Raw genomic sequence first — 26855 nt, 5'->3', positions numbered from 1 at the left:
CGGGTCTCTGTGCACCGCACTCGGGCTGGGAGGGGCCTTAGTGCGCGCCTAGGCGGGGCGGGAGGAGGAAGGGCATGTAGGCGGGGCTGAAGGGCGGGGCCTGGGCAGGCGGCTCCGAGAGCTCAGCGCCCCCGGGCGCGCGTCTAGTCGCGGAGGCGCACCAGTGGACGCTTCTTGGAGGTAAGCTAGCACCGGGCGCTGTCCGTGGTCGGAGGCGCGGCTCGTGGGCCAGAGGCTCGGGACGCCTCCAGTCTGTGAGGCTAGCCACCTGCCGTTCTCTGCAGAGGCTCGATCTGCAGCGGTTCCTCAAAGACCTCCAGGCAGTGGTGCCAAGAATGGGTATGCGTGTACACTGAGCCAGGCGGATTGCGTTGCCCCTTAATATGGTGGACAGAAAGCACCCTACGGCTACCCACCAGACCCAGGTGCTAGGCCTTGCTGCCGTGGAACCTGGTGGGAAACGGCGTAGGGAGTAGCCACCGCCCGGAGTCGCGCATACGGGAGCAGGAGCTGCCCGGACGTCCCCAGGTCCCGAATACTGAGCGCGTCCTGCAGGTGACAGTGCCGGTTCGCTCAGCCACTCTCCTTTAGAGCCTGTATCTCTCAGTCGAGATGGTGAGGGTTCTGTCAGGGTCGCATTTTGAACGCCCATGTTTGCGCACGGGAGAGGGAGGATCCGACCCTTACTTGGCGGTTTCGGTTATGTAAAGGAGGCCTTGAACGAGGTGAGGAAGACGAGTAGGGCCCTTTGTGGCGCGGCATTGGACAGACTCTGCTGTCCTGGTGATCGGTCCTGTGCGTGTCCTGGGGCGGGTGATGGCGTTTGGCCCAGCGCCCACTTGTGTATCTGGCCTCTCTTGGCCGCTTAGGTGGCCTGCACAGGCAGTGTACACTCCCCAGGACTGGACCAATGGGCGGGGGAAGGTGTAGAGGGGCGAAACCCTGCTTGCTTAGCCTTCAGCTGGGTTCTCTGGCGGAGGTCTACTGTTTCTGCTCGCGTGCCAGCCCCTCTCCCACCACGTGACCCTGGAGGACTGGCGAGGGGGAGGGGCACTATCTGAGCTCAGCGTTTCCAAAGGACTCTTCTATTCAGAAAAGCTCGTGATTGCCACAGGAACCCACCATTAGAAAAGATGCCCTGATTCAAATGGCATATTGAGAATCGCTGTCTTTATCAATGATAAGGAGAAGACGTCATGCGCAGGCACGTTTTCCTCCTAGTGCTCTTTGGACCCACCTTCTTTGAGGCTCTGGTGTATTTTGACTATCAACTAAGGTTTCGGAAATCTTTCTAAGCATTAGAAAATTTCATCTAAGAAAATGGAAAGCATCCATGAAGGGTGGAGGTTTGGGAGAAGTCTGCAGCGGGGGGGGGGGGGGGGGGGCGGCGGCGGCGGCAGGGGGCTGAAGACAGCTCTGCTGGGTTCCACAGAGGATAAGAACTAGCTTCCTCAGCTGAGCCTGCTGGCCTATTTATAGCACACAACTGAAGGAGGAGCCAGTAGGAGGTGTGATTTCAGTTTTACCAGGGAAGAGGACCTTGCGGTCTGGTCCAGCCCTTTTCCCTCGCCCAGCAAGGCTGTGCTCAGAGACCTCATCCAGGAGAATGAACTTCCTACTGAAAGGAAGGATTGGAGCTGCTTGGCCACAGCCTGGGCTCAGACATGGCTGCCAGCCCCTAACACCCTCATGGGGGGTCTCCCAGGGCTGGGCTGATTCAACCTGGAAAGACCAGCTTCCTCACAGGGAAGGGTCACAGCGTTCCAAGCATAGCATCCTCTAGTTATGGCCAGGCTTCCCTGGTCCACAGCATCCCTCCTGCTACAACACCTCCCAATCAGAGCAACCTCCCCCATGGCAGCCCCATCCATGACCCACAGGAGTCTCCTTATGGCATCCTTCACCAGTGACATCACTTACTTAGGGTAGCCCCATTGAGGACCACAGCATCCTCCTGAAGAATCCCAACCTACCTCTGCAGCACTTGGAAAGCCTCCCCCTGGTGTCCTGTGCCAGTCCCAGAGATGGCTTTCAGCAGCCCTGTTGGAGTCCCAGTGGGTATGTATGGTTTCTGGTGACCCGAAGCCTGTCCTTGTGTGTCCCACAAATGGCTTCCTGTTATCAGGGGAAAATTCACGGACAGATGGCACTTCCTGATGAAGAACGAGACCTCTTGGGGTCCATGGTCTCCCTTAAACCAGTGAGGTAACACAGCTGTAAGCTGGGGTGTGGTGTCTGAATACTCAAATATGAGGCTTTCTTTGGTCTTCCAGGCAAGTGTGAAGAGGGTGGTTCATAAATCGTACCTCAGGCTCCTCCCCCACCTGCCAGGCTTAGTGAGCCCTGCCAGGTGGCTGGTCCCTGAAGCTCCCTCCCACGGGGACCCTGCTTCAGTAACTGTAATTTCAGTTTCCTCCTGGCAACCATTCCCATTGCCCTTTGTCCTGCGTGGAGAGGAGTGTGGGAGTGGAAGGGTCTTGATAGCGTCACCTCATGAGCATAGATCCCTGAACGCTGACTCAGCCCTTGCCGGTAGTTTTTGACCTTTACACATGTGAAATCATGTAGCTACTATTCTATTGGACTATCTTCTTTTGATCAGTCCTAGTTTAAGCAGACTCGATTATGACTCTAGTTTTCAAGGTTTTGTTGTTGTTGTTGTTCTGTTGTCAACTATCTTTGGTTGCTTCTCAGTTGGAGGATCAAGAATACAGCTGCTGCTGGGCCGTGGTGGCGCACGCCTTTAATCCCAGCACTTGGGAGGCAGAGGCAGGCGGATCGCTGTGAGTTCAAGGCTAGCCTGGTCTACAGAGTGATTCCAGGACAGCCACGGATACACACAGAGAAACCCTGTCTCAAAAAAACTAAAAAACAAAACAAACAAGCAAACAAAAAACTAACCAAACAAACCTCCCCCCTGCCCTCAGCTTCATTGAACTCTCCTGCAAACTAAAAAGCTCTTGAATAACAGTAATTGCTGTGCCTCAGACTATGTGCACCTTCAGATTTAGTGAGACAGGGGTGCTGCTTTTCAGAGTTCCCCACATAAGTGCTCTGTTCTCCACATTCCACCAACAACTGCCCAGGGCAGTATTAAATGTCCCCACCTTGCAAGGTGTGTCCGGTTATCTGGTTTGGGGTTGTGTCTGCACTTTCCTGATTATACTGGGGAAGCTTGGCATTTCTTGTGTTCTCTGGCTTTCCCTGCCTGGACTGAGTCTTCTGTTCTGTTGAGCAATCTCTTTCTTTCTTTTTTTTTTCTTTCCTTATTGACTATAGAGGCTTTTTATATATATTGGACAAGCTAGTGTTTGTTGTATATAAGAATCTTTCCTTGTCTGAGCCTGGCCATTTTGGTCTCTTACTACCTTTTGATAAGCTGAAGTCCTTTTGGGAGAGTGTCCCGCAGCGAGAGTATTTGACTCTGGGCAGTGGTAGCTGGGCCCCAAAACACTTAGGAGTGTAATCTCCTCAGTTCCCTGTAGGTGTGTCATGTGCTTAAGTTGTATCTTTGCTCACCGTGTCTCCCCTTTTCTGTCCTAGCACATGACAATTGAAGGTGAGATGGGTTTCACAGAAGATAGTGCTGTATGTGGTTCAATGCAAAACTCAGCCTCATCTGATCCTCTGGCCCCCTCCCATGGTTTTGCCCCCATGGGGCCTCTGCTTAGGTCACTGTGCCTCAAGAGCCCTGCTTCGTCTTCTGGTCAGAGTTTAGAAGCCCATTTCTGTTGCCCTAGATGTTGGATACAAAAAAGGACCTAGGTGGACAGAACCCTAAACCTAACCCAGTCTTCCTTTCTCCTCAGTTAAGTATGATCCTTTTTGGAGAAGGTAGCCCTGCTCTGCCTACAGGCCAGGCCAGGCCTAGGGTATAGGAAATGAGTGGATATGGGCACTGGGCTGCCTTTCCTCTGCAACACCCAGGAGAATTGTGTCACTTAAAAAAATTATTTATTTATATATATATTTATTTTTGTGTGTGTGTGTGTGTGTCATGTTTAACCTAGAAACAGTGAGATGCACTGGTTCACAGGCCAGTCTGTGGGCAGCATCCTGGCCCTGGGACTCCAATCCTAGTGACTGTTCTGGATCAGTGACTGGGGCTGTGTTCCATCCTGGTAGATTTGGGCTTCTGGTACTGCCTCTGGGTGCCTGCGGGATACACATTCAGAAGATGCCCATGTGTGGGAGTTCCCCTTGCCTGGGATGCAGTCCCCATTGAGATAAGAGGCCACTCACATGGAGTACCCTGATGAGGAGTAGGGTGTGTGGCCGTGTTACTAATGAGCAAACATTTATCCAAGGGTGTGTTGTGTATAAGTACACTCTGAAGTACAGAGCTTGTATTGGGCAGGCTGCCTTTGTCCCACCCTCAGATGGGCTCTCTCTGGGGCCAGCTGCATGTGCCAGATCTACACGGTCAGACTCACCTTGGTCTTACATGGGGCCCCATAGGACTCAAGCCTTGGAGGGCTGTAGTGAGGATGATGCAAGCACCAGATGGCTTTCTTCTGTCCATTCCTTCTTCTTCCTATCTTAAATGACTTCTCTCTCTTGAACTCCAGGTCAGTCTTTCTAATTGGCTGTCACTGACCTCACCCACAGGCCCACCTGAGGCCTGTGGAACTGAGAGCAGCCTGCCTGGTGGTTAGGGGTTCAGTGGTAGGTGTCTAGCAAGTGGATAAGAGTCCTACCTCCCTGGATTTATCCTGAGGTTGTTTCTTTCGTGCTCTGTCATTCTAGAGAAAGCCATCCCTGGCTTGTGTGCTCCTGCGGAGATTCCCCTCAGAGGCAGAAGTGCTTTCTCCTTCCTTCCCATATTTTTTTCCCTGTTCACAGACACTTGCCCCACACCCAGAATCTGTCTCACTCACTCATGGGCACCTGACACAGTCGTAATGCCTACTTTATTCAAGGACACCCATCACATTCACAGATGCCTTCTCTGCCCATGGACACCTTGTCCTGGTTGTAGTAATAGACTCCTTGCCCTGCATCCACTGATCCCCTCATTTCCAGTCCTCCTGTAATGGGGCTGTGCCCTGAGGTGTGTAGCAGTTGATCCTTGGGTTGTACAAATCTCTCCTTTGTCACGTCTAGATTTTTCCCCTTCTTTTTTCTTGGTACATGTGTGCATGTTAGTATGTGTTCAGGTGCTCTCTCTGTCTCTGTCTGTCTCTGTCTGTCTCTGTCTGTCTCTGTCTGTCTGTCTGTCTGTCTGTCTGTCTGTCTGTCTCTCTCTCTCTCTCTCTCTCGTGTGTGTGTGTGTGTGTGTGTGTGTGTGTGTGTGTGTGTGTGTGTACATGTGGAGGGCAGAAACCAACTTTACTGTCATTTCTCAGAACTCACTAGTTAGGTTGGGCTGGCCAGCTATTGTCACATCTCCATCTCTCTGATGTACAGGATTATAAGCACACACCACCATGCCTGGGTTTTGTTTGTTTGTTTATTTATTGTTTGTTTTAAAACATGGATTCTAGGAATCAAATTCATCTCCTCAGAACCAACTGAGTCATTGTTGCAACCTATTGTTAGATTTTTCTTTAATATTTCTTTTTTGAATTTGCTTCAGTATTTTTCATTCTGAAAGAACGGGGCCCAGTTGATTTCCTATAGGCTTTGTTGAGAGAAAGCCAATTCTTTGGAGTTGACAAGGAAAACTAGGGGTCCATGGGATGCAAGAAATCCTGCCTGAGGTAAAGGGGTCCTCAGGGTTTTCAAAAAGCTATGTCTCTGGCATTTGCCTATGTCCCTTCCCGCTGCAAGATCTGTAATTCTACCTCTAGCTGGCCTCCCCTGCCCTCCTCAGGCCTGGTCTGAAGATGCAAATCTGGTAACATAGTCTGCCCTTACACTCAGTGCTGTTGTGGATAAGTTACCATCTCCTGTCCTCCTGACCCCTCAGGGAACATAAGCAGCCATTGCTGGGTCACCAGCTGGCGCCACGCCCCTCCTCCACCACACCTGCTCTCTTTGCTCCCAGGGCAATCACTGCTGATGGAGGCTGGCTCAGGAAGGGGCACCTGCTGATAGGCAGAGTCCATAGGATGAAGTCGGGGGTACATCTGAGAGACAAGAGAATTACAGGCTATCAGAAAGGAGGATAAGGCACACAAGACGTATCTAGGATGTATAACTTGAGGTGTAGGACTCACACCTTGGAAGTGCAGAGTACACCTGAGAGGCTGTCCCTTTATTAACACACCCGGTGGACCACGTGACTTCCTGGAACCTCTTCTAAATGGCCTAACTCCCCTGATGGAAATTGTAGTGGCATGGTGGGACACACCGAGGTCTCTTTAAACATTAGGTTTGCCTCAGCTGCTGTAGGGCAGGAGAACAGGAGGCCAGGGCCTTTGAATGAGGGTGGGAAAAGGCTACAGCTAGCCATCCCACAACACTGGAGGAGTGAGGGAGAGAGAGATTGAGGCCTGAGGGTACTTCCATATTCCAGGGTACCTTGGGTGCAGACTCAATTCTCGTTAGATTCAATTTGTTCTCACTGCTGCTGCTGTGAGCTAAGGGCAGTTCACACTAGAAAAAAGAACACAGGATAAGAGCCCCGTGTCCTCAGAGCCTACTCCGGGGCGACCTCTGCTAGCCACAGGATAAGTGATTGCCTAGTGATCTTGTGTACAGCCTGAGTTAGGACCTAACTCACCATTGCTTTTACTTTAAAAAACCTTTTATGATATGCTATGAAGGTAATACATGTTCAGGGGAAAACAAAGTAGAGTCTGAGGCCTGACTGCAGCCCCAAGGTGCATCCTGAGAGAAGAGTGTCTCAACCCTCCTATCCTATCGTCTGAGCAAGTGTGTTGCTGGTACCCGGCCGTGGTTGCTACAGAGGCCCCATACTGGGCCGATCCTGTTGAAAAACCTTGGCACTGGGCCTTTTAAACAGCGTGGCCATGCTGTCAGCTACTCACTGAAGCCACAGATGTCAGCTGCTCTGCCACAGAATCCAAAAAAAAAAAAAGTTCCAGGTTGACTTATTCCAGGCTTGAGTTTAGACAGTTCTGCTTTCCAGACTAGCAGCGACTCGGCTGTTACTTCAGCCTCCTATTGATTCCTGTGTGCAGATAACCCTTCACCCTGCACTGCAGCCTTGACCCCTGAGTGATGACCACTCACAGCCACTAGTAAGCTCCAATCCCTGATCCCCTGAATGTCTATAGGAGTCCTGCCCAGAGGCCCTTCTCCTACAGCAGATGAACAGTGGTGAGCTGGAAGTGAGCATTGGCCCATCCACCCCATCCCCCGGACCTGTTCACTATCTTGTGGTACCAGTGTGCTGTAGGAAGCTGGATGACAGAACACGGTTGGCATCTGTCTGATGAGGAGTGGCCTCATCGTTGTGAGACATGCCCTCACTGTCCTGAAATGCCATTCCCCTGCTGCTGGTTTGCTCACAATTCTTTCACTTGGCTTGGATTTGCTGCTTGCCAGGCTCTGAGCTGCCTTAGTGTCCTTAGTGTCCTGTAGTCCTCAGAAGGGCAGAGCCCCTCTCATGTTTCATTGTCCTGCGAGGGCCCAGGGCAGAAGCTCAGATAACCCGTCAGGTGCATGGAGCTGATTCACAACGCGTCTGAGCCTGTGGAGATGTAGGAACTCCTGGGCTTCACAGGCAGCGGCGAGAGCACCCCATTTAACACTGCTGTCCTCGGCTTGCCCTGTGGTGACCCCCACAAGAAGCTCCATTTTGGGGTGAATTAGAGTGCCTTAAGAAGAGCCTCTAGGTGCATGTGGTGCCACATGCCTTTCTTTAATCCCAGCACTCGGGAGGTAGAGGCAGGTGGATCGTGAGTTCAAGGCCAGCCTGGCCTACAGGGAGTCCAGGACAGCCAAGGCTAATACAGAGAGACCCAGTCTTGAAAAACAAAAACGAAGAAGAAGAAGAAGAAGAAGAAGAAGAAGAAGAAGAAGAAGAAGAAGAAGAAGAAGAAGAAGAAGAGCCTCTAATCAAGGAGACTGGATTTTTCTGCTATGCTTCTATTATAATTTTCAAAGGGAACAGGCAAGAAGGAGACCCGGCCCTTGTCGTTTGTGTTATTCCGGCTGTTTATGCAACTCATACCATTGTGAGTTTGGCAGGGGCCATACTTCACATCTCTTAGTGATGATGGCATGCCTCGGCCACACTGGCAGTAAGATCTCCAGTCTGGACAGGGCCTGCACATTTCAACGTTGTCACTGATGCTTCACAGAAGGTCATTGGTGTGTGCCCATACCAGGAGTTCCTTTCCTTACATTAAGCTGTTAAGCACTCTTCAGTTCCCAGAGAGATGCTGAGAGAGCTCATCATCCCTGCTTCCTGCGGGCTGTACCTGCCCTTGCTGGAACAACAGTGGCCATAGTAGGATCATTTGTGGATCTTTGTGTTCCCGGGTCTTGCTGGGAGTAGCAGCATCTCCCCAGTCTTCTTAGCCCTCAGGGAGATCTCTGCCTGTCTTGGAAATTAACAGCCCACAAAACCTAGAGAGTATATCTATACTTCAGGGGCTAACCAAATGTTCTAGGATTCCAGGGTAGGTCCTTATTGTGTCACCAGGGCCATTCACCACTCCTGGGCATGGCTCAGCCTCATCTCTTAGGGCCAGTAAGCATGAATCCGAAAGATGGCATCATTTTATAGACCCTAAGCATCCCTCCAGGCATTCACCCACAGCTGAGGAGGCCCGGGGAGGAGGCCATGGAAATGCCTGGTGGGGTCAGACCTTTGCCCTCTGCAGGTGTCAGACCGGCGGGGTCAGTGCCAGGTCCAGCAGCTGGACCAGCATTGTCCTGATGGGCACTCAGTTCCGAGGGGGTCCCAGCTCCAGAAATCATGCCCTTCTTCAGCTCTTGCCTTATCATGTTGCCTGGTACCACGTACTGCAGCTAGAACCGGGCACACAGATGGGCTGTGAGAAGCAGAATGACCCCTTTCTTCTCTCTCTTCCCTAGCAAACATGGCCGACAGCAAGGCTAAGCCTGCCAAAGCTGCCAACAAGACACCACCCAAGTCCCCAGGAGACCCAGCCAGGGACAGAGCTGCTAAGAGGATGTCACTGGAGTCAGAGGGTGCCAATGAGGGGGCAGCTGCAGCCCCTGAGCTCAGTGCCCTGGAGGAGGCCTTCCGGCGGTTTGCAGTACATGGGGACACCAGGGCAACAGGGAAGGAGATGCATGGCAAGAACTGGTCCAAACTGTGCAAGGACTGCCACGTGATTGATGGGAAGAATGTGACCGTCACTGACGTGGACATCGTCTTCAGCAAGATCAAGTAAGTACAGTGCAGACTTAGGTAGCACAACTCATATCAGTTACTATGAGAGTCTGTGAGGTATTTTGCTTGCAGATTCTGAAGGGCACAGAACCTGTAGGGTCTGGGACAGTCTGGGGAGCACATTGGTCTCAAGTCCATTGGACTCCCCTCGCCAAGTCCTGAGCTGTGGTCCTTGTCTCAATCCATTTGGCCCTGGATGTGGCCAGGTTGGGGGTTTCTGGCCTTGAGAAAGCTTAGTTAATTCTAATCAATACCCAGGTTATTGAGCCATTGCTAGACATGATCAGGATCTGCTTGGGTCAACAGAGACCCATCTACTGTGGGCTGAGTCTGTGAGGTTGGTGTGGTGTGCAGGCCTCCATTGTTTTGTTTCCAGGATATGGCAAGTGGCTCGTGACACCCTCTTCCAGTCCTTTGCCAACCTCTGTTAACTCTGCGCTTGAGAAATGCTCACACATGCAGTCAAATGGATACAGATCAGAGAATGGCCATCCATCCACTGTGTTGCCAGACATCTGTGTGCTGTCAGGTCCCATGGTTGATCTCTGTGGGTGATACTGGCTGAGCACCACTTCCTTCTCTGGCTTTGGGTGGGTGATGTGGTTGCTAATCACTACTTTGTTTGTGCACTGGTGCCTGGAGGAGTCTTTGAGCAACGGGCAGAAAGGTAGAGGTGGCCTGGCATATGGCTCCTGCGAGCGCCAACAGGAATTTAGAGGTTCCTAGGAAGGTGGAGAGACTTCACATGTGTCCCAATGGGAAGAGGTGGCATATGCCAGATTACCGGTTACAGGGCACCATGACTAGGGGACTTAGGATATTGGCATCTTTCTGTTCCAGCTGAATCCAGATGTAACTTCCTCTAGAACCTGGTTTGGGAGGTGAAAGAAGGCTGAGTCATAATTTTCAAGGTCCTGGCCCCCAGGAAGAGGCTCTGTGGAGATTGCTGAGCCAGAGCCTAGCTGTCCCTATGCATCTCAATGCTGACATCAACCTCGCTGTGTCCTGGGAGTTTGAGGCCTCTGCAGAGCAAGAAAATCTCAACCCCCAGGCCCCTGTTGTACATGGTACATGAGACTGTGTCTGGAGCATCTTGGGAGTGAATGGTTGTACTGTGAAGGCTGAGAAATGTGTCCCAAGGGGCCCTGCATCCTGACCCTCTCTAGGCTCTGCTGACCCCAGAGCACTCCAAAGTGGAGTCTGAGCTGGTCCATCCTGCTTGCTCTTTCTCCTCGTGGCTTCCAACCCTATTGGGAAGCTGGAGAAGGGACTCTCCATGTAGCCTCAAGCTCTGGAAGCGGATGTGTGTACATAGTAAGTTCTATTCCCCCCTTCTCCCTCCCCTCTCAGACCCTATTCCTATGCCGTCTCAGACCCACCTTGGCCTGAAGTTCAATTATTCCACAATAACTGGAATTGGGTCAGGATGTGGATGTGAGAGGAGGTTGTGGCCAGTGGCTCAGATGTGTGTGGTCACTTTACCCTGATGCCCACTGTGAAGGCCATCGCCTCTACTCTGGCCAGGTCCCATTGTGATAGTACCGGCACTAGTTCCTCCCTAGCCTACTTGCAAGGCCCTTGGCCAGGGATCCTATGTACTTCTAGACTGAGGTCCTTGGGCTTCTTAACACTCCACGGCTTCATCTGTGTGCCATGCTGTTGGGTGGCAGTGACCCCTATGTAACCCCCACAGGGGAGGGTCTACTGAACAATATGTATTCATTCTACTACTTTTATAGAAAGGACCCCAAGACAAAAGGTCAGGAGATGGTTCTCTCCCATGAGTCCCTAAATAGGACAGCATAGTCATTGGAGATAGGGACCAGTGAAGAGTCTACAAAGTACAGAACAGGTCATAAGGACCCAGGCATATCAATGCAGCAAGATGTCTATTAGGCTGCAGGGCCTCTGTACTGCTGCTGCCCCTTCATAGATGACTTGGAAATTGATGCTTACAGTCCCCAAGACTCTCTAAATTTCACCAAAGTGATTGCCCCTGAGTTTGAGTACTGACACCACCATGGGCTTTGTGTGTGTGTGTGGCTTTACCAGGCTTGGTGGAGCTTACTATGATGGTCACATGGCCTGGCCTGTCACTTGCTGGGAAATGTGCAACCTCCTCACAGAAACTTGTCTTGAGGGACAAATCACTGGCCTTGCTTAAAAGACATCCTGCATGCTCCCAGGGTAGGAACGGCTTCCAGGGTTGCTGGTAAACTCAGGATTGGGTCTGTAAGGGACACCTGCTGGTGTCCTTTCACCTCACAGAATCTCACATGAGCCCCCATTGGACAGTTCTGGGCAGGGACAGACAGTCAGGTCCTGGTAAACAAATCTGCTTTGGTAGGTTGGCTAGCCATGAGTGAGGGGCAGTGACCCAGGCTGCAAAATGACCAATGGTGGAGGCTCTGATAGAGCCACTGCTCTCATCCTGGTGCCAAGAGCTCCTGTTAGGACCAGTGCACATGACCTGAAACACTGAGACCTAGGAAAACTAGGTTAGCTCTGTCTGCCATGTGCATACTGTTAAAGCTGATAGTTCCGTGGAGCTCACTGCCAGTGTCTAAACTGGCAAATGAAGTCAGACAGATCCTCACCTTATCTCTGCTCGTGTCCCTTTCAGACCCAACCCTGGTAGCTGTTCCCACACTGGGAACATACAGGATGTCTTTTCAGTAAGGCCAGTGAGCTCATGACACTGTGCCCTCAGTAAACCCAGTGTTCAAGACAACCAAGAGCTAAGCCGAGAATAAGGAGACCCAGAGACTTGTGTCTATGAGAGAGCTTCTAGGAGGGATGATGGGAAGGTAGGAAGAAGTGGGCGTCCCAGAGGTCAGTCCACTCCTCAGTTTCTCCTGCAGGGAGCTACCTTCCAGCTCTTGTGTGCCTGGATATGTGCACTCCATCCTCCCATGTAGGGCGTGTGTTTTTACAGCCTCCCAGGGGATGGTCCTATATGGTCATGGGTCTTTTTTGGATGCTGAGGGCCACAGTGGACCGAGAACTCCAGACCCCTATTAGTGAGCCCTGTGACTGGATACCTGTTCCCAGAACATAGAACTGCAGGCATGTAGACACTTCATCCCTGACTCCAGGACATGGGCCATTCCTCGCTGTACACTCTGGGCTGCCTGAGAACCTCCCAGCATTCCTGCCTTGCAAGCCAAGGTCCTGGAGAGCAAGTGCATGCAGCCCAAGCTCAGAGAAGGCTCAAGGCGTCTAGGCAGACAGGCTATCAGTGCTGTATGCCATTGCCAGCTCTGCGGAGAGGCTCCTGCACTAAGTAGAGGCCCGGAAACTTTGATGTTCCTTTTGCTTCCACACCTGGACTCTTGAGACCCGCCCACCCCCAGAGGTTGCCATCCCCTCATTTTTTTTTTTTTTACCACCTCTGAATTCGAGTTCCCTCTCAGAGCCTGGACTCCGTTGAGTTTCCTTGTGACCTATGTCTCACTTGGAACACCTCTGTTCTGGAGGAAGATCCTCACTTCAGAGGCATGTGTGAACAGAAGAATTCAAGAGTCATGTTGTCCTCCAGGGTAGGGGGACGGTATCCTGATTATAAGGGGAATGCTGAGGGGGATCGGCAAGAAGAGCCAGGGACCTCTGGGATTGAGACTTCCAGGAAACCTGTGGCTGCAGTGGCACTGTTTATATTATGAGGGCTGGGTGTTCGTGGTCCCTTGAGAGGCAGCAATGGCAACTGCAGAGGCTTTTGCCTCCTATGGGAGTTTGGGGATTGGGAGGAAATTGCTTAGGTACCTCCAGGAAGTTGCTGACTCTGACAGGACTTGAGAGAGAGAGAGAGAGAGAGAGAGAGAGAAAAAAAGTTCAACTATTTCTGTTTTGGGGCAGGTTGCCATGGCTCTGCAGGCGTGGCGCCAGCTGGGGTATCTGCGGCCTTTGTTTAGGTCCTTGTCACCATGGCAGTGCTTGTTTGTTTTGATGTTACTATGTGTTAAATTTTAAACAAATTTCTTGAAGCTCTATACCAAGTTTTATAGTAGACTACTGTTAACCTAGACTCTACATCCTGCAAAAGGCTCAGCACAGCCAGTCTCCACACAGTGAGTGGAGGTTGGACACTGAAGCAAGGCCAGTGTGCTGTAGCTTCATAAACACCTGGGGGACCTGGGCACTGTATCTGTGTGTGACTGTCTGCAATGGGTCTATGTGCCTGTGTATATGGACCTGCATATGCCAGTGGAGGAAGAGCTATAGGGGCCTCAGGGCTGGGTTGGGCTAACCTATGGCCTCCTTACTTTGACCACCATACTGCCAGGGGAGGAGGCCCAGAGATCTTTGGCTTCCCTGGGCCTGGATCGGGTGCTTGGTACCCTCCAAAGTAAATGCACATTCCTGCCAACGCTGTGCAGAGCCAGGAAGTAACTTGGCTCAGGTGTCAGGACCCAGTGGCCATTATGTCTGGATATGGGTCAGAGGGAAGCAAGGCCAGTCCCTACATGTAGAAAGTGGGGTCTAGATTTGTCTAGACTGAGGGTTTGTCAGCCACTGCTTAGTGTGTGAGCTGCTAATCAGCAAGGCCTGATGGGATTCTTCTGATGTCTGTGTACTGCTGAGGAGGCTCAGCATAGCAGCCACCTGGGCTAATAATACAGCTGATGACTCCTAGGAACAGGCCTCAGGTCTGGAAAGAGTCTTGTCCAGAGCGTTGGTAACCCATGGGAAGGACAGGTTTGTGTGTGCGCTGGCCATCTAAACATTCCAGAGGATCCATATGTCAAGGACGCTGGACATGTGAGGGCCCTTGGAGGCAGCCTTTGTTCTTCGCTGTCAGCCTACCCGGTTCCACTCACCTATGGCACACATGTTCCTGGAGCTCCTCCTTCGGGCTCTGCTTCCTGGGTCTTGAGTAAGGCTAGCAGTCACATGTTCCAGGGGGAGAGTGGCCTGACCCTGCAGGCCTTGAATGGAGCAAGATCCAGCACGCATGCAGCTGACTCTTCAGGTCCCAGTGTCAGAAGCCTTGTTGCTATTCTTATTTCTGCATGGCCCTCTAGTGGCTACGTGTGGCAGTGCAGTTCAGAGTAACCCCTCAGACCTCTGCTGGGGGATAGACAGGAGATCTGGAGTGGTTTTGTTTTTTGTTTTGTTTTGTTTTTTGCCTGATAGTTATTGAGTTAGTGACACCCCCCCCATAACTTTGTGATTAGGACTTCATCTGCTCTGGTGAGTCCACAGTGACCAGGATCAGGCGGTTGTGATGATAAGCTGCTTTTCAGCTCCTCCATCTTGCCTTGGGAAGCTGGCTGGCCAGTGCCTGAAGGACATGTATCTATTCGCATGGTTTACTCCTACTTAATCCAGGCCAGCCTTAAGGAGGTGGGACTAGGCAGATGTCATGCCTGTTTGGGGTCACCTGGAGAATGCTTATCCCACAACCTCAGGTCCCTTGGAAAAATGCAAATGACAAGTGAAAAGGGGCTTTAAGGATGATTTGTTCCCAATAGAGAGAAGTATCAATGCTGTAGGCCACAGATGCTTTCTCTAGACAAACTGGTGACTGCCTGTAAATAGACATCTGAACTGTGCCCAGAGCAGGGCCACAGCAGTGTTACTGCTTAGCCTCTGATTTCCTGAGACAGGCAGAGTCCTTATGGCTAAGTGGCAGCCAGGCCCCTCTAGGCAAAGAGCACATTGCCTGCTCCCAAGAAATTTCTTGAGTCAGGTGGCCTGCTGTAGACACAGAACTGACAGGCCTACATTTTCAGCAGCATCAGCACCATCTTTGGCACAGAGCCCAGGCTGGGTCCTGAGGTAGTTGGGTAGTCAGTGGGAGTGGAAGAGTCCCGAGGAAGGAACTAGAGACTGACCAGACTTCTGCACCTAGCTTGAACACATCTAAGGAGTCACTAGTGGCAACAGGCAACTTGAGGCCCACAGCAGCTGAGGCTGCTCTGTGGCAGCCTATGAGGCATTGTCCTCACTGCCCAGAAATCCTTTCCAGTCCCTCCAGCTGCTCTCTGATCACCATGTATAGGGAGGGTATAGCTCTCCACCCCTCAGAAGCGCCTTCTCTGCCTACATGGTGTTTGGGTGGTAAAGATGCTCTCTGGTGGTTACTTCAGAAGCAACAGCTTCTATAAGTCCTAGGGACTGAGAAGCACACAGGCAGCCTTGTCTTGTCCTGTGTGCCCCACTCCTTCACCACGTGAGAGTTTTCTTATTACACAAATGTAATAAGATGGGGTAGGGGGTCTGGAGAGATGGCTCAGAGGTTAAGAGCACTGGCTGTTCTTTCAAAGGTCCCAGCAATCACATGGTGGCTCACAACCATCTATAATGGGATCTCATAACCATCTATAATGAGATCTGGTGTCCTCTTTTGGTATTTAGGTATACACGCAGGCAGAACGTTGTATACATAATAAATAAATCTAAACAAAAAAACCAAAAAACCAAAAAAAAAACCAAAAAACAAAAAACCCTTGACAGGGATCCCTTCACAGAGGTGCTGACTAGGCTGGATTAGGGGCTCTGTGAAAGCCCAGAGCTAAGGTGGGAGTGCTAATATTTTCAGTACTGGCCATAGAGGAGTAGGACTTCCTCAGAGAGCTCTGCTGTCTATGGCTGGGTCATCATCTCCCTCCTCCCCCACAGCCAGGTCCCAGTGTTCCCGAGAGACTGACAAAGTATCCTGCCCACATGGGGACAGGGCCTGGGAAGCAACCCCAAGCTCCTGGAGTATATGTGAGCAGACAATCACTTGTAGGTCAGCTTTGGACAGCTTGGAGCCAAAGGTAGGGAAGGGCAAGGCCTTGGAAGAGCCCTTAGTGTTAAGAGGTCTAGATAAGGCTCACTGCGCAGGAGAGCCAGGCTCACTGTGCAGGAGAGCCCTGCAGATGTCTTTCCATCTCTGAGGTAGACATGGGCGTTGTCTTCTCAGAGCTAGTTAGGGGACTCTGCTTCAAGAAGTGCCTGGGTCTCCTAGGGGGAAGAGTTCCCTGTGAACTGAGGCACCAAGACTGGGCTCCTTCTTCCCAACAACACAGTTAGACTTGTAGGGACACAGGCCAGAAAGGGATTCTTGGTACCAGAGGAGCAGGCATCCAGCTCTAGCTGAATGTGGCCTGTGATGGGAGAATCCCTCCAGTTACCCCATCCCCCAATGACTCATGCTGGTAGTGCCTGGTGCTGAGGCGGCCCAGAAAGGGCCGTGTGCCCCAGCAGCAGGTTGCCAGGCTGGCCATTAGGCCTGGCATCCTCATGTCAGCCCAGGAAGGGTTGGGAGTAAGAGACAAGAGCGCCTTTGACTTCTCACGGCAAAACAGAGCAGCCCTGCGGGGGGTGGGGGGGGGCTCGGATCAACACGCCCCCCAAGGTCCTAGGAGAGAGGGAAAAGCTGTCAGCTCCAGGCACCACTGCACTGTGAAGCCAAGCTGCTCCAGTGCCCTGGATAACCCAGAGTCTCAGAAGCAGCTAGTGAGTGCTGGGGCTGAGAACACTGAAGGTCGGGAAGCCACCCTCTAAGACACAAGGCACCCGTGAGGCTCCATCACCTACATCCCGGGCAGTTCTCCATGGTTCTAGGATTACACGCGTGGGGCTCTAGCTCCTATGTTGTGTCCGTGGTCTGAGTGTAATGCCTCAGTGAGTTCTCAGTGGGTGGCCCCCCTCTCCAGCATGGGGCCCCCTGCATTTTTTTAAAGGATGCTTGGCTCGGCTCTCCTGGCTGTTTGGTTAGGATGCATTATATATCCAGGACGCGTGTAAATCGTGAGACCCCCTCCAGGTACCAGTGAAAGAAAATTCAGGGCATGTGGGAACCGTAGTAATTTCATGTCTGGTTCCTTAGCCCAGCTACGAGGGGTCCACTTTGTTATTGTGTTGTTAATGGTGTGTTCTCACACTATTGTCCATGGGATGCTTACTTGGCCACGGCTAAAGAGCATTTGAGTGGGTTTTCAAGTCTGAATGGCTGAATAAAATCTGCACAATCTTCATAAATGGGTTTAACATGAGCTCGTTTCTCTTGAAGCAGCCTGCTTCCCCGGAAGATTGGCTCATGGTCCATCCTCCTCAGCATGCAGCAGTTTCCCTCATTACTTCTGCTTTCCCATGGGGGGACGTCCTGTGTGTGTTGACCACGCCCCCGCCAATCAATCAGTTTTCTTCGGTGAGGTGTCTGGTCTGGATACTTGCCCATTTGAACATTTCTTTTCTTACTATTAAGTTCTTTGCCTGTTTTAGATACAGGCCCCCTTTCAAGTTTGCGTGTTCCATGTATTTTCTGCAACTCTGTGGTATTTGTCTTCAATGTTGTTTGAAAGGACATTGCTTTTAGTATTCTGTAGTCCAGCCTGCCCACTTTTCTATTACTGAACCTGATGGTTTGGCATCATTTCTAAGAAAGCCCTGCCCACCCTAAGGCCACCAGATTATCTGTCTCTCAGGTAGACTTGAGAAAGTTGTTGCTGGGGTCATTCTCTGAGTAAACTCTATATATGTTCTGTGAGCCATGGGTCCTAGTGGGTTTACTTTGAAATAGTTCTTTCTCTTGACCTTGCTCAAGTTAGGCACCTGTGTCGGTATCTCTGGACCGCAGATCCACTGAGCTGTGTGTCTCTTTGCAAGGTGTCTTGGAATAGTATAGCCTCGGGCCTCCAACGTTGTGTTTTTTCTTTGTTGTTGTTTTGTTTTTGAGACAGGGTTTTGTAGCCCTGGCTATTAAGGGACTTACTCTGTAGACCAGGCTGGCCTTGAACACGGAGATCCACCTGCCTCTGGCTCCCAAAGTGCGTGCTCCACCACCTCCTTGTTTTTTGTTTGTTTGGTTTGGTTTTCTTAAAGTCATATTGGCTGCTCTGGAGCCTATGCTAATGGACAGCCATAAAAGCCCCACTGGGATTTTGTCAGTCAGCTGTTTTAAAGCCCGAACTCTTAGCACTCTGCAGCTGGGGTCGGTGGCATGCCAGGCCATAAGAGGCAGCCTGTCTCAGGCCATTTCACTAAACACTCCCCATGCCCCAGCAATATGCAGAACTTGCAGACTTGTGTCCCATCTACAGTATTGGCAAAACATTGAAAACTTCACTAATTTGGATTAGCTGGGGGTGAATACCAAGTTGAAAAATTTTAAAAGTAAAGTTACAACAAATAAATAACGTCATAAATTTTTTTTTTACACTGCCTGAACTGCCTTTGGAAGGAGGGTTTTGTGAAATGGCAGGGTACCTGGGATGCTCACTGGTGGCCAGGTGCACATGGTAAGTGAGAGCTCCAGCCTCAAGCCGTCTGCTCACAATTTATGATTCTGAATCAGACAGGTGATGTGGCTCCTCCTAATCTTGTCTACATCGATAACCATGGCCTTAGGCCCTTCCTGAGCCACTCTGACCCTGACTTAGGCCTGGCCTCCCTCCTGCTCTTTGACTGGCTAGCGTGTCCCTGGAAGAGATGAGGGGATCTCTTTTCCTGGTTTTCCCTCTGCCCTCCCACACAGGAGAGAGAGACCACACTGTGGAGCAGACAGAAATGCCTGACACTCTTAAAGGATAGGCTACCTTCAGTCTTTCCGGGCCATTAGCAGTTGCTGATGACTTCTGGCTGTGACCAGTAGGGGTCACTGTAGAACGCAAGAAGGGATGGTACACATGTGGGGTTGGTCCCAGAGGACCTTGACCTGAGGACTTGTCTGTCACCCACAGAGGGAAGTCGTGCAGGACCATCACCTTTGAGCAGTTCCAGGAGGCGCTGGAGGAGCTGGCCAAGAAGCGGTTCAAGGATAAGAGCAGTGAGGAGGCTGTGCGTGAGGTGCACCGGCTCATCGAGGGCCGGGCACCAGTCATCTCCGGTGTCACGGTGAGGGGGTGCGGCATGGGTGGGACTTAGTGCCCTTAGGGGAGACCATGGACCAGCCGTATCTGAAGGCCACAACTGGGTATTTAGAAAATGTGTAGGCTTGTTAGCCCTGTAAGTCTGGGTCTATCCTGGGGCCAAGGAAGGTAACCCCTTGTTTGGACGTGTGGCCCAGCAGACTCACACTCCTTGACAACTACCCCCCCCCTCCTGCCCCGCCCCACAGCCCCTGCCGCCTTCCACTGAAATGCTGCCATAGATGGTGGCAGTCCTTATCCAGCGCCCTCATTTAGCGTGTGTATCACCCTCTTCTGTTTTCTTTCAGAAAGCTGTGTCCTCTCCTACGGTGTCACGGCTCACAGACACAACCAAGTTCACAGGCTCCCACAAAGAGCGCTTTGACCAGTCGGGGAAGGGCAAAGGCAAAGCTGGGCGCGTGGACCTGGTGGACGAGTCAGGCTACGTGCCTGGCTACAAGCATGCCGGCACCTATGACCAGAAGGTGCAGGGGGGCAAGTAGCCTTTCAGGCTGAAGCCCTGGACATGGCTGGTGCCAGGCGCTGGACCCCACCCATTGCACTTCATTACATTCCTATGTTCAACTGGGCAGGACTCAAAAAAAAAAATGCACCTCCACTAGGCAACAGGTGGGGGCGATGCCCAGGCCTCCCCCTGCTGGGTGCTTTGATGCTTCTCTCTCAGACCCCAGGTTTGGGCCACGATTCACTCTCCTTTCCTTACATAACTGCCCTGTCCACAGCTGGGAAGTGGACCTGCTTTTTCTGAACTGTCTCCCAGGATCATACCACACTGGCCACTTGATCTGCAGGTAAAAAGGGGGCATCTGGGGGGGGGGCTTGGTAGAAAGGAGGATGAGCAGCGTGGACATCAGAACGCACACTGACCTTACCTGGACACTTCTTGGGCAGTAGGAGCCAAGGAACTAACTGACTGCACAGAGTAATCCTAAATAGGCCCCTTCATCCTTCCTGACCAGAGGACATGACTGAGGCTATCTGGTGGTTTTGTCAGTGTGTGTGTGTGTGTGTGTGGGAATAGGCCACGTCCGCACACATGTGTCTGTATGTGCACATGGGCACACGCATGCACACACACATGTTCATCAAACAAGTCTGTGCTGAGAGTGGCCAAGACCACCAGTGGGTGTCCCCTGGTGACCAGGGGACTGACTTGGAACATGAAGCTGGAAGTTATTTTTTTCAGTGTTTTTCTAAGAAATGACAAGACGGTGATTGGTCTCAAGAGTGGTCCAGGGACATCCAGAACATCAAGCTGCCATGAACTTCTCTTTGCCCTGTCCCATCATCACTGGGTGTGGACACACATGATGCTGAGACACTGGTCCAACCCAGGCCTGGGCAGTTGTTCCACCGGTGTAAGATGGGAGCTTTGACCGGAGCAAGATATGTTGTGCTTTGCCCAAAATAATGTGTCGTCAGCTTTGTGGAGCCTCCCCTGGGTTCAGTTTCCTGACTTCCCTCTTGAGTGCAAGTGCAGGGCACCAGAACCGGGCCCAAGAAAAACTTGCAGCATCTGCCAGGGTTTCTTTTTCTGCCACAAGAGAGAACACAGAATGCGGCTCATACATGTGTGAGGGTACCACTCAGGCAGACCCAAGGCACGTGCCATCCCCATAGGGGCCCCAAGCAATTGTTCCTTTTAATTACTACAACCCTGGCCTTGCGTGCATTTGCACACAAGGACTGTGTGGCTTGTTCCTAGGAAGAACAGACAGTGGCTCACTATATGCCTCCCTCCCAGGGCAGCTGGCTGTTAAGGGTGGACTGTCTTCTGTGGCTTGGCTGCCTTCCTCACTGCCATGGCATGTCGTCACATTATCCACCTGTCTGGGGGCTCAGAGAGCATGCCTTCACTGCAGCACCAGAGAAAACTGCCTACTAGCCTAAGAGAGAAAAGCCAGGGGCCTCAATACTTCCCAGACAAGTAGGCCCTCAGAAGGTCCAAGGTTATCAAGCCCCTCAACATGGTCACCACTGGAGGCTGGGGATGGTCCTGTAGTTGGCTTCCTCCCAAGGTTCTGGGAGTTCTGAGAACCTGCTATTAAAAACCAAGCAGTGGAGCCTCTTTTCTGAAATCTTACCCCATTGGTCTGGGGAAACAAAAGGACCCTGGCATTCTCAAATTCTTTCCCAGAATCCTTAGTCTGTCCCCACGTGGCAGTCTCTTGGGGATGCTGTTTTCCACTGCCTATGATCAGTCCACTTGCTCCCATCATAGTTGAGTGAAATGGAACACACACAAATCCATCAGGAGGCAATTGCATCAGGGACAGGCTAGCATGGTGTCAGAGGGCCCCCACCCTGCAGTGGGTCAGATGTCCCCCTGACCCTATGGTAGTCTGAGAACCCTAGACACAGTCTCCTGTTCAAAGGGCCATGTTGCCAGGATGATGTCCAGATGAGGATCCAGGCCAAGCCCACAGTTAGTTGCCTAAGAACATCTAGAAAACAGTGCTGCCTAGGAGCCCGCAGGAAACAATGCAGGTGTCCGGCTTTCACGGGACCACCCAGCCTCATGAGGAAGCTTCATTTAAACTAGCCACCTCGCTCACGTGCTCAGAGTGGCAAGCTCAGATAGATCCTGGGCAGCGGAGGACCAGAACTGCCATCTCAGCCCCCACATGTGCGATCCTCAGCAGGAGAGGATAAAAACTTCAGAAAGCATTTTCTTTAATTGCTCTAACACAACTTGGGCTTTGTAAATGAAAATTGGGTTACTCTGCCTTTCTGGTCCTCACTGTCCTTCCTGAGGGACAGTTCTAGGCCCCTCTGCAGTCCCTCAGCAGCACCCAGAACTATGTCAGACGAGTGCTCTTCATTGTGTTCCCTCTTAACCCCAGTTTCCTCACACAGCACCTTTCTTTAGTCAGTGTTAAGTTTAACTTTGAAAATACACCCTCCCTCTAGATGATAGATGTCAGCTAGCAAGGGAAGGGTAGTAGCGATTAGATCACCAACACTTAGTGTCTCCACACTGTCAGTTTAAAGTGTCTATGGACTTTGTGTGGTGTCTGTGTACCCTCCCAACACAGACACTGACTGGACTCCAACTCTGCCGCACAAAATATGTGCATTTTCCTCAGTTTCTGATTTGAACCCACAGTTAGAGTGTTTGTCTCTGTTGCATGTTTTATGCGATGCCAATTAGCTTTTTACTAATCATGGATAAATAGAATTCAGTGTCCATCTGTGAATAATAATAATAATAGTAATAATAATAATAAACACGCAAAGCATGCAAACTGAGACCCAGGGCCATGGTGACAGACACACAAGAAACAAGGACAGGTTCTCTCAGGGGATGACATTTGGGAGATGACATTTTTTTTTCTAGAGGGGACACCCAGGAGACAGACATATGCTCTTGTGAGCTGACACCCAGGAGACAAGATACATTCTATTAGGGGGACACTCAGGAGACTGAGACAGGAAATAAGGACAGGTTCTGTCAGGGGTCACCCTCAGGGACATGGACTGGAGTGACAGAGTCAGGTTCTGTTGTGGGTAACACCCAAGGTTATGTTCTGTCAGGGTGATACGTGGACATGTTCTTTTGGGGGTGACACTCAGGGATATGCTCTGAAAGGGGGGGTCATATACAGGGACACGTTCTGTTGGAGGTGGCATTCATGAGAAAGGGTCAGGTTGCGAGAAGAACAACGCAGATGGTGCCTTAAGTGTCAGGGAAGGAAGGTAGGTAGGCTGGCGGGTATTTGAGAACACTGACTCTAATAGCATACTTATTTATTTATTTCTATTTAATGCTATGCGATAAGTAAACTAGTTAGTGGGAGTGCTTTATGAAAATCAAAGTTCAAACGACATGTTTAAATAGTGTTGAAAGATCTATATTTATACTGGAGTATTTTTACACCTTTCAATATCCTATCTTACACTGGGGCATAGGGACATTGTGACAGGTGGAGTTAGTTTTGAAATGGGCCACACAATAGCTTCTGCCACTTCCCTGCAGTCTGTCCCAGGGAGATGACAGGTGCCTGCCCTGGGACTAGACTCAACCTTCCCACTCCCAGAGGCCCTGGGTTGCTTCAGCTGCCTGTTTTAATGAATAGTTTCACTGGCACACAGCTGTACTCATGTGTTTACATACTGTCCTGTCGCTGCTTTGGCATTAGAACTGGCTGGGAGGACTGAGACAAATGCCATGGCAGATACCTATGGTATTTGCCACTTGTCCTTTTTCAGGGAAAACTGCCTGTCTGCCTCTCCTCCCCTCCCCTCCCCTCTTCTCCCCTCCCCTCCCCTCTCCTATTCTTCCCCCTCCCCCCCCCTCGACTTGTGAACTACCTGGCTACAGTGTGGACACATGAGGGAAGCCCTGCCAATAAAACATGGCAAGGGTGACAATTTAGCTGTGCTGTGAAGACATCAGCAGACAGAACATCCTTCCAACACTGAGCCAAACTGCTCCTCTTCACCAACATACCACTAACCGTTCTGAACTTTACGGTTCAGGGGTGTGGCCATCTTGGGACACTTAAATTATCTCTTCTTTTAAACCTCTTAAACTAAACCAAGCCAAACAACAAAAGAAGCCTGTACAACTTAAACTTGAAAGGAATAATATGCTACTACTACTAGTCTGTACTAAGTTTTTTTTTTCAAGAAAGGGAGTTAAGTTTATATATATGTGATATATATTTTTACACTATTTTATTAATGTTAGGGAATATGGAGTTTATCACTTTATCAAGTGTGTTGGGTAATGTTGATGTCATGGGTGTTCTGACTCAGAAAGGCACTTATGCTGACATCTAAACCACACTTACTCAGAATGTCAGGTCAGGATGGCCCCTCTTTCCCTCCTATAGAGTACAAGGCATCTAGTCACCTGCTGGATATGTCATCATGGCCTAGGACACTTGTCGTCATGGCCTGGGACACATGTCATCATGGCCTGGGACACATGTCATCATGGCCTGGGGCACATGTCATCATGGCCTGGGGCACATGTCATCATGGCCTGGGACACATGTCATCAAGGCCTGGCGCATATTGCTGTAGTGAAGCAGTTTGTGTCTATCAACATTTCTTTCATTGTGTTTGCTGTTATTAACATTGTGTGTCAAGTTGGTAAAGTGATGAATAAAGGTGTTAAAATGTGGATTTCAATTTTCCTCAAAGCATTACGCCGTCTACATTAGGTGTCACATCTTCTGGCCAGTGGGGCTTTGATACCTGGGTACTAACACAGAGGTGCCTAGACTCTTCCTTGCATCGGAGCTCACCAGCAGAGCTTCATGTTACTTTCACTCAGGGACTTTCCGCTTCCCAGCTTAGGCAATACTGCAGTGACATTACACCAGCCATCTGTCAGATCCAAGGCCAGGCCTGGCTTGGGAGCAGCCCTTGGGTGAGGTCTAGACTACAGGTAATTACTCATAAACTGTATCACAGATCACCAGCACTCAAAGGCACAGGCTGATTAAAATTAAGGTCAACTTCAAATACTAGCCCAATAAGTTTGCTGCTCAAGAGGAGGAAAAAGGTTTCTGTTTTGTTTTTTAATAATTTGCTACTAGTAGACATCAAAAGATTCTAAGTGCAGAAAGTGGTTGCAAGCGAAATGTCTTTTGACAAAAAGTAAAACGAAGCGAATAAGCAGGCAGGTACCTTCAGATTAATACCAGTTATGCAAATATTTCATGAAACTAAAAATATTTCATTAAGATACATGGGAACAGTCACAAACCCAAAGGGAATGTGGAGGCTAGTGCTTACTCACAGGCTCCATGGACTTTGGAGGTCCTTAGGGTGCTGATCAGTTCACGGGGGAAGAGATCCTGAAAAGATAAAATCTAAAACTGGCCAGGAGTGGGGGCACCTTTAAATCCCAGCACGCAGAAGGCAGAGGCAAGAGGATCTCTTTGAGCTTGAGGCCAGCCTGATCTACATGGTGAACTCCAGGCCAGCCAAACCTACATAGTAAGGACCTTATCTTGTTTAACTTTATCTTGAGTTCTTTAAACAACCCCAAGAAAAACCAACCACCAATTAAACAAACAAAAACAAATGACAATATTGGAGCCAGAAAAACAAAACAAAACAACCAAAAACCAGACTAGAACAAATATACAAAATGAGATGGCAGACAGGACAAAGAGAAACACAAAACGGGAAAACTGGCGAAACAGTAAGCCCAGGTACATCAGCCATTTTGGAAAATGTATATGCCATGAGGGACACCAAGAGGAAGAGGAGACAGAAAGCTGGTTCCCCAGAAGCACAGCTGAAAAGGTCCAGGACGGCCAACAGGATCCAGCCGGGCCTTGCTGCTGATGGGAAGGCAGGCCTGCCTGCTCACAGGCGTGATGAGTGCATCTGCAGTGTGGAAGCTGAAGTAGAGAGTGAGGCCTAACCTAAAAGCCCAAGTGTCACAACATGTCTACACAGGGCACGACTTCAATTACTGGAGCCATGAAAACATTAATAAAAGATTATCAATGCCAAAAGTTACCTGAAAGTTAAGGCAGTGTATAAATTAATTCATAGACATACAAGACATACAAAAATTCAAACAGAAACGGACAGCTGTACTTCTCCTGACTTGGGTTAAGGAGCTGCAGGACACAGCTGAAAAGCCCCCAAAGCTTCAAAGCCTCTTCAGAGTCTAGAAACTCACTGCCTTGAACACAAAATCCACCAGAGAATCTTTCTGACCTTGTGCGGCAGAGACCAAGGTCCTCTAGGGCAGCTCTTGAAGTGGCTCAGTTGTTGGCTGCTGGCTCTTCCTGCCTGGTCCTGCCAGGCCATGCCTCAGTTTCTCACACATTGTCACCTCTAATTATTGGCAACATGGCCCCAAATCACTTCAGGAGATGCTGGGTTATGGTGAGAACAGGCTCTGCCGTGTCTTAAAGCAATCACACTGAACTGGTATAAAAATTGTACCCAAAATGAAGTTCCAGGCACAAGTGACTTCGGCAGCAAGTTCTTCCAAATGCCAGGAATGAAGAGGTTATAAATTAACTTAAATGAGAGTGAGTGACAGTGCAGTGCTGCAGATGCAAGGACAAAGGGACTGCACGCCACTGTCACCTGCCACTGCACTGCAGCAAAGAACAGGGTAGTTAGTGCTGACCAAGTGTCAGAGCTACTCGTTCAGGAAGTCAGTACTCATGCAAAGGACATAGGATGGAAGGGCGTGTCCTAAAGAAAGAACCATTTCGGGAAAGGCTGAGCATGGAAATGCAGGTGTCCGCAGGGAATCCTGGGGCTAGGACAACTGTACATACCCCTGGAGAATAATGGCATTAGACCCTTAACCTTCACAACAGGCCCAAAAATCTATTCTAGATACATAGCTAAATCCCAAATAGATAAAACTACCAAGTCTTCTGCAATAAGCAGAGTAGCTTCATGACTCAAAAGATAAAGAACACACCTTATTACTCACATATCCCACACAGCAGCCAACTCAGAAGACTTTTGTGACCGGGAAACACATTGGGTACCTGCCCTTTATAAGCAAACAACTCTGAAGCAGACATTAGCTAGCATCCTCTATTCAAATCCATTCTGACACAATCTGCCCGGAAGAACATCAGATCTCCCAGGCTGAGGGTCAAGACTGCCCCCAACTTCAAAACATAACATAAAAGAATATAATAAGTCCACATTTTGTCCAGTTTCTGACTGTGGTCTCTTTAACTCCCTCGTTAGTATCAACTTGCTTAAACAGCTTTCAGAAGTTAGAAATCACA

At 50.3% G+C, this 26855-nt stretch overlaps 1 protein-coding gene across 1 annotated transcript; it reads left to right on the top strand.

Annotated features, from left to right (window-relative positions):
- Positions 1-23: 23 nt before the first annotated feature.
- On the top strand, positions 24-24256 carry TPPP (tubulin polymerization promoting protein). The gene is made up of 4 exons (XM_084783056.1): positions 24-180; positions 8950-9268; positions 18940-19093; positions 19416-24256. The coding sequence occupies exons 2-4, from the start codon at positions 8955-8957 to the stop codon at positions 19608-19610; spliced, it is 663 nt and encodes a 220-aa protein (XP_084639182.1). The 5' UTR covers positions 24-180; positions 8950-8954; the 3' UTR covers positions 19611-24256.
- The last annotated feature ends 2599 nt before the right edge of the window (positions 24257-26855 follow it).

Source organism: Acomys minous (assembly GCF_964271855.1).
Source record: "Acomys minous genome assembly, chromosome: 5".
Taxonomy (NCBI): Eukaryota; Metazoa; Chordata; class Mammalia; order Rodentia; family Muridae; genus Acomys; species Acomys minous.
This window is presented reverse-complemented; position numbering and strand designations above follow the sequence as displayed.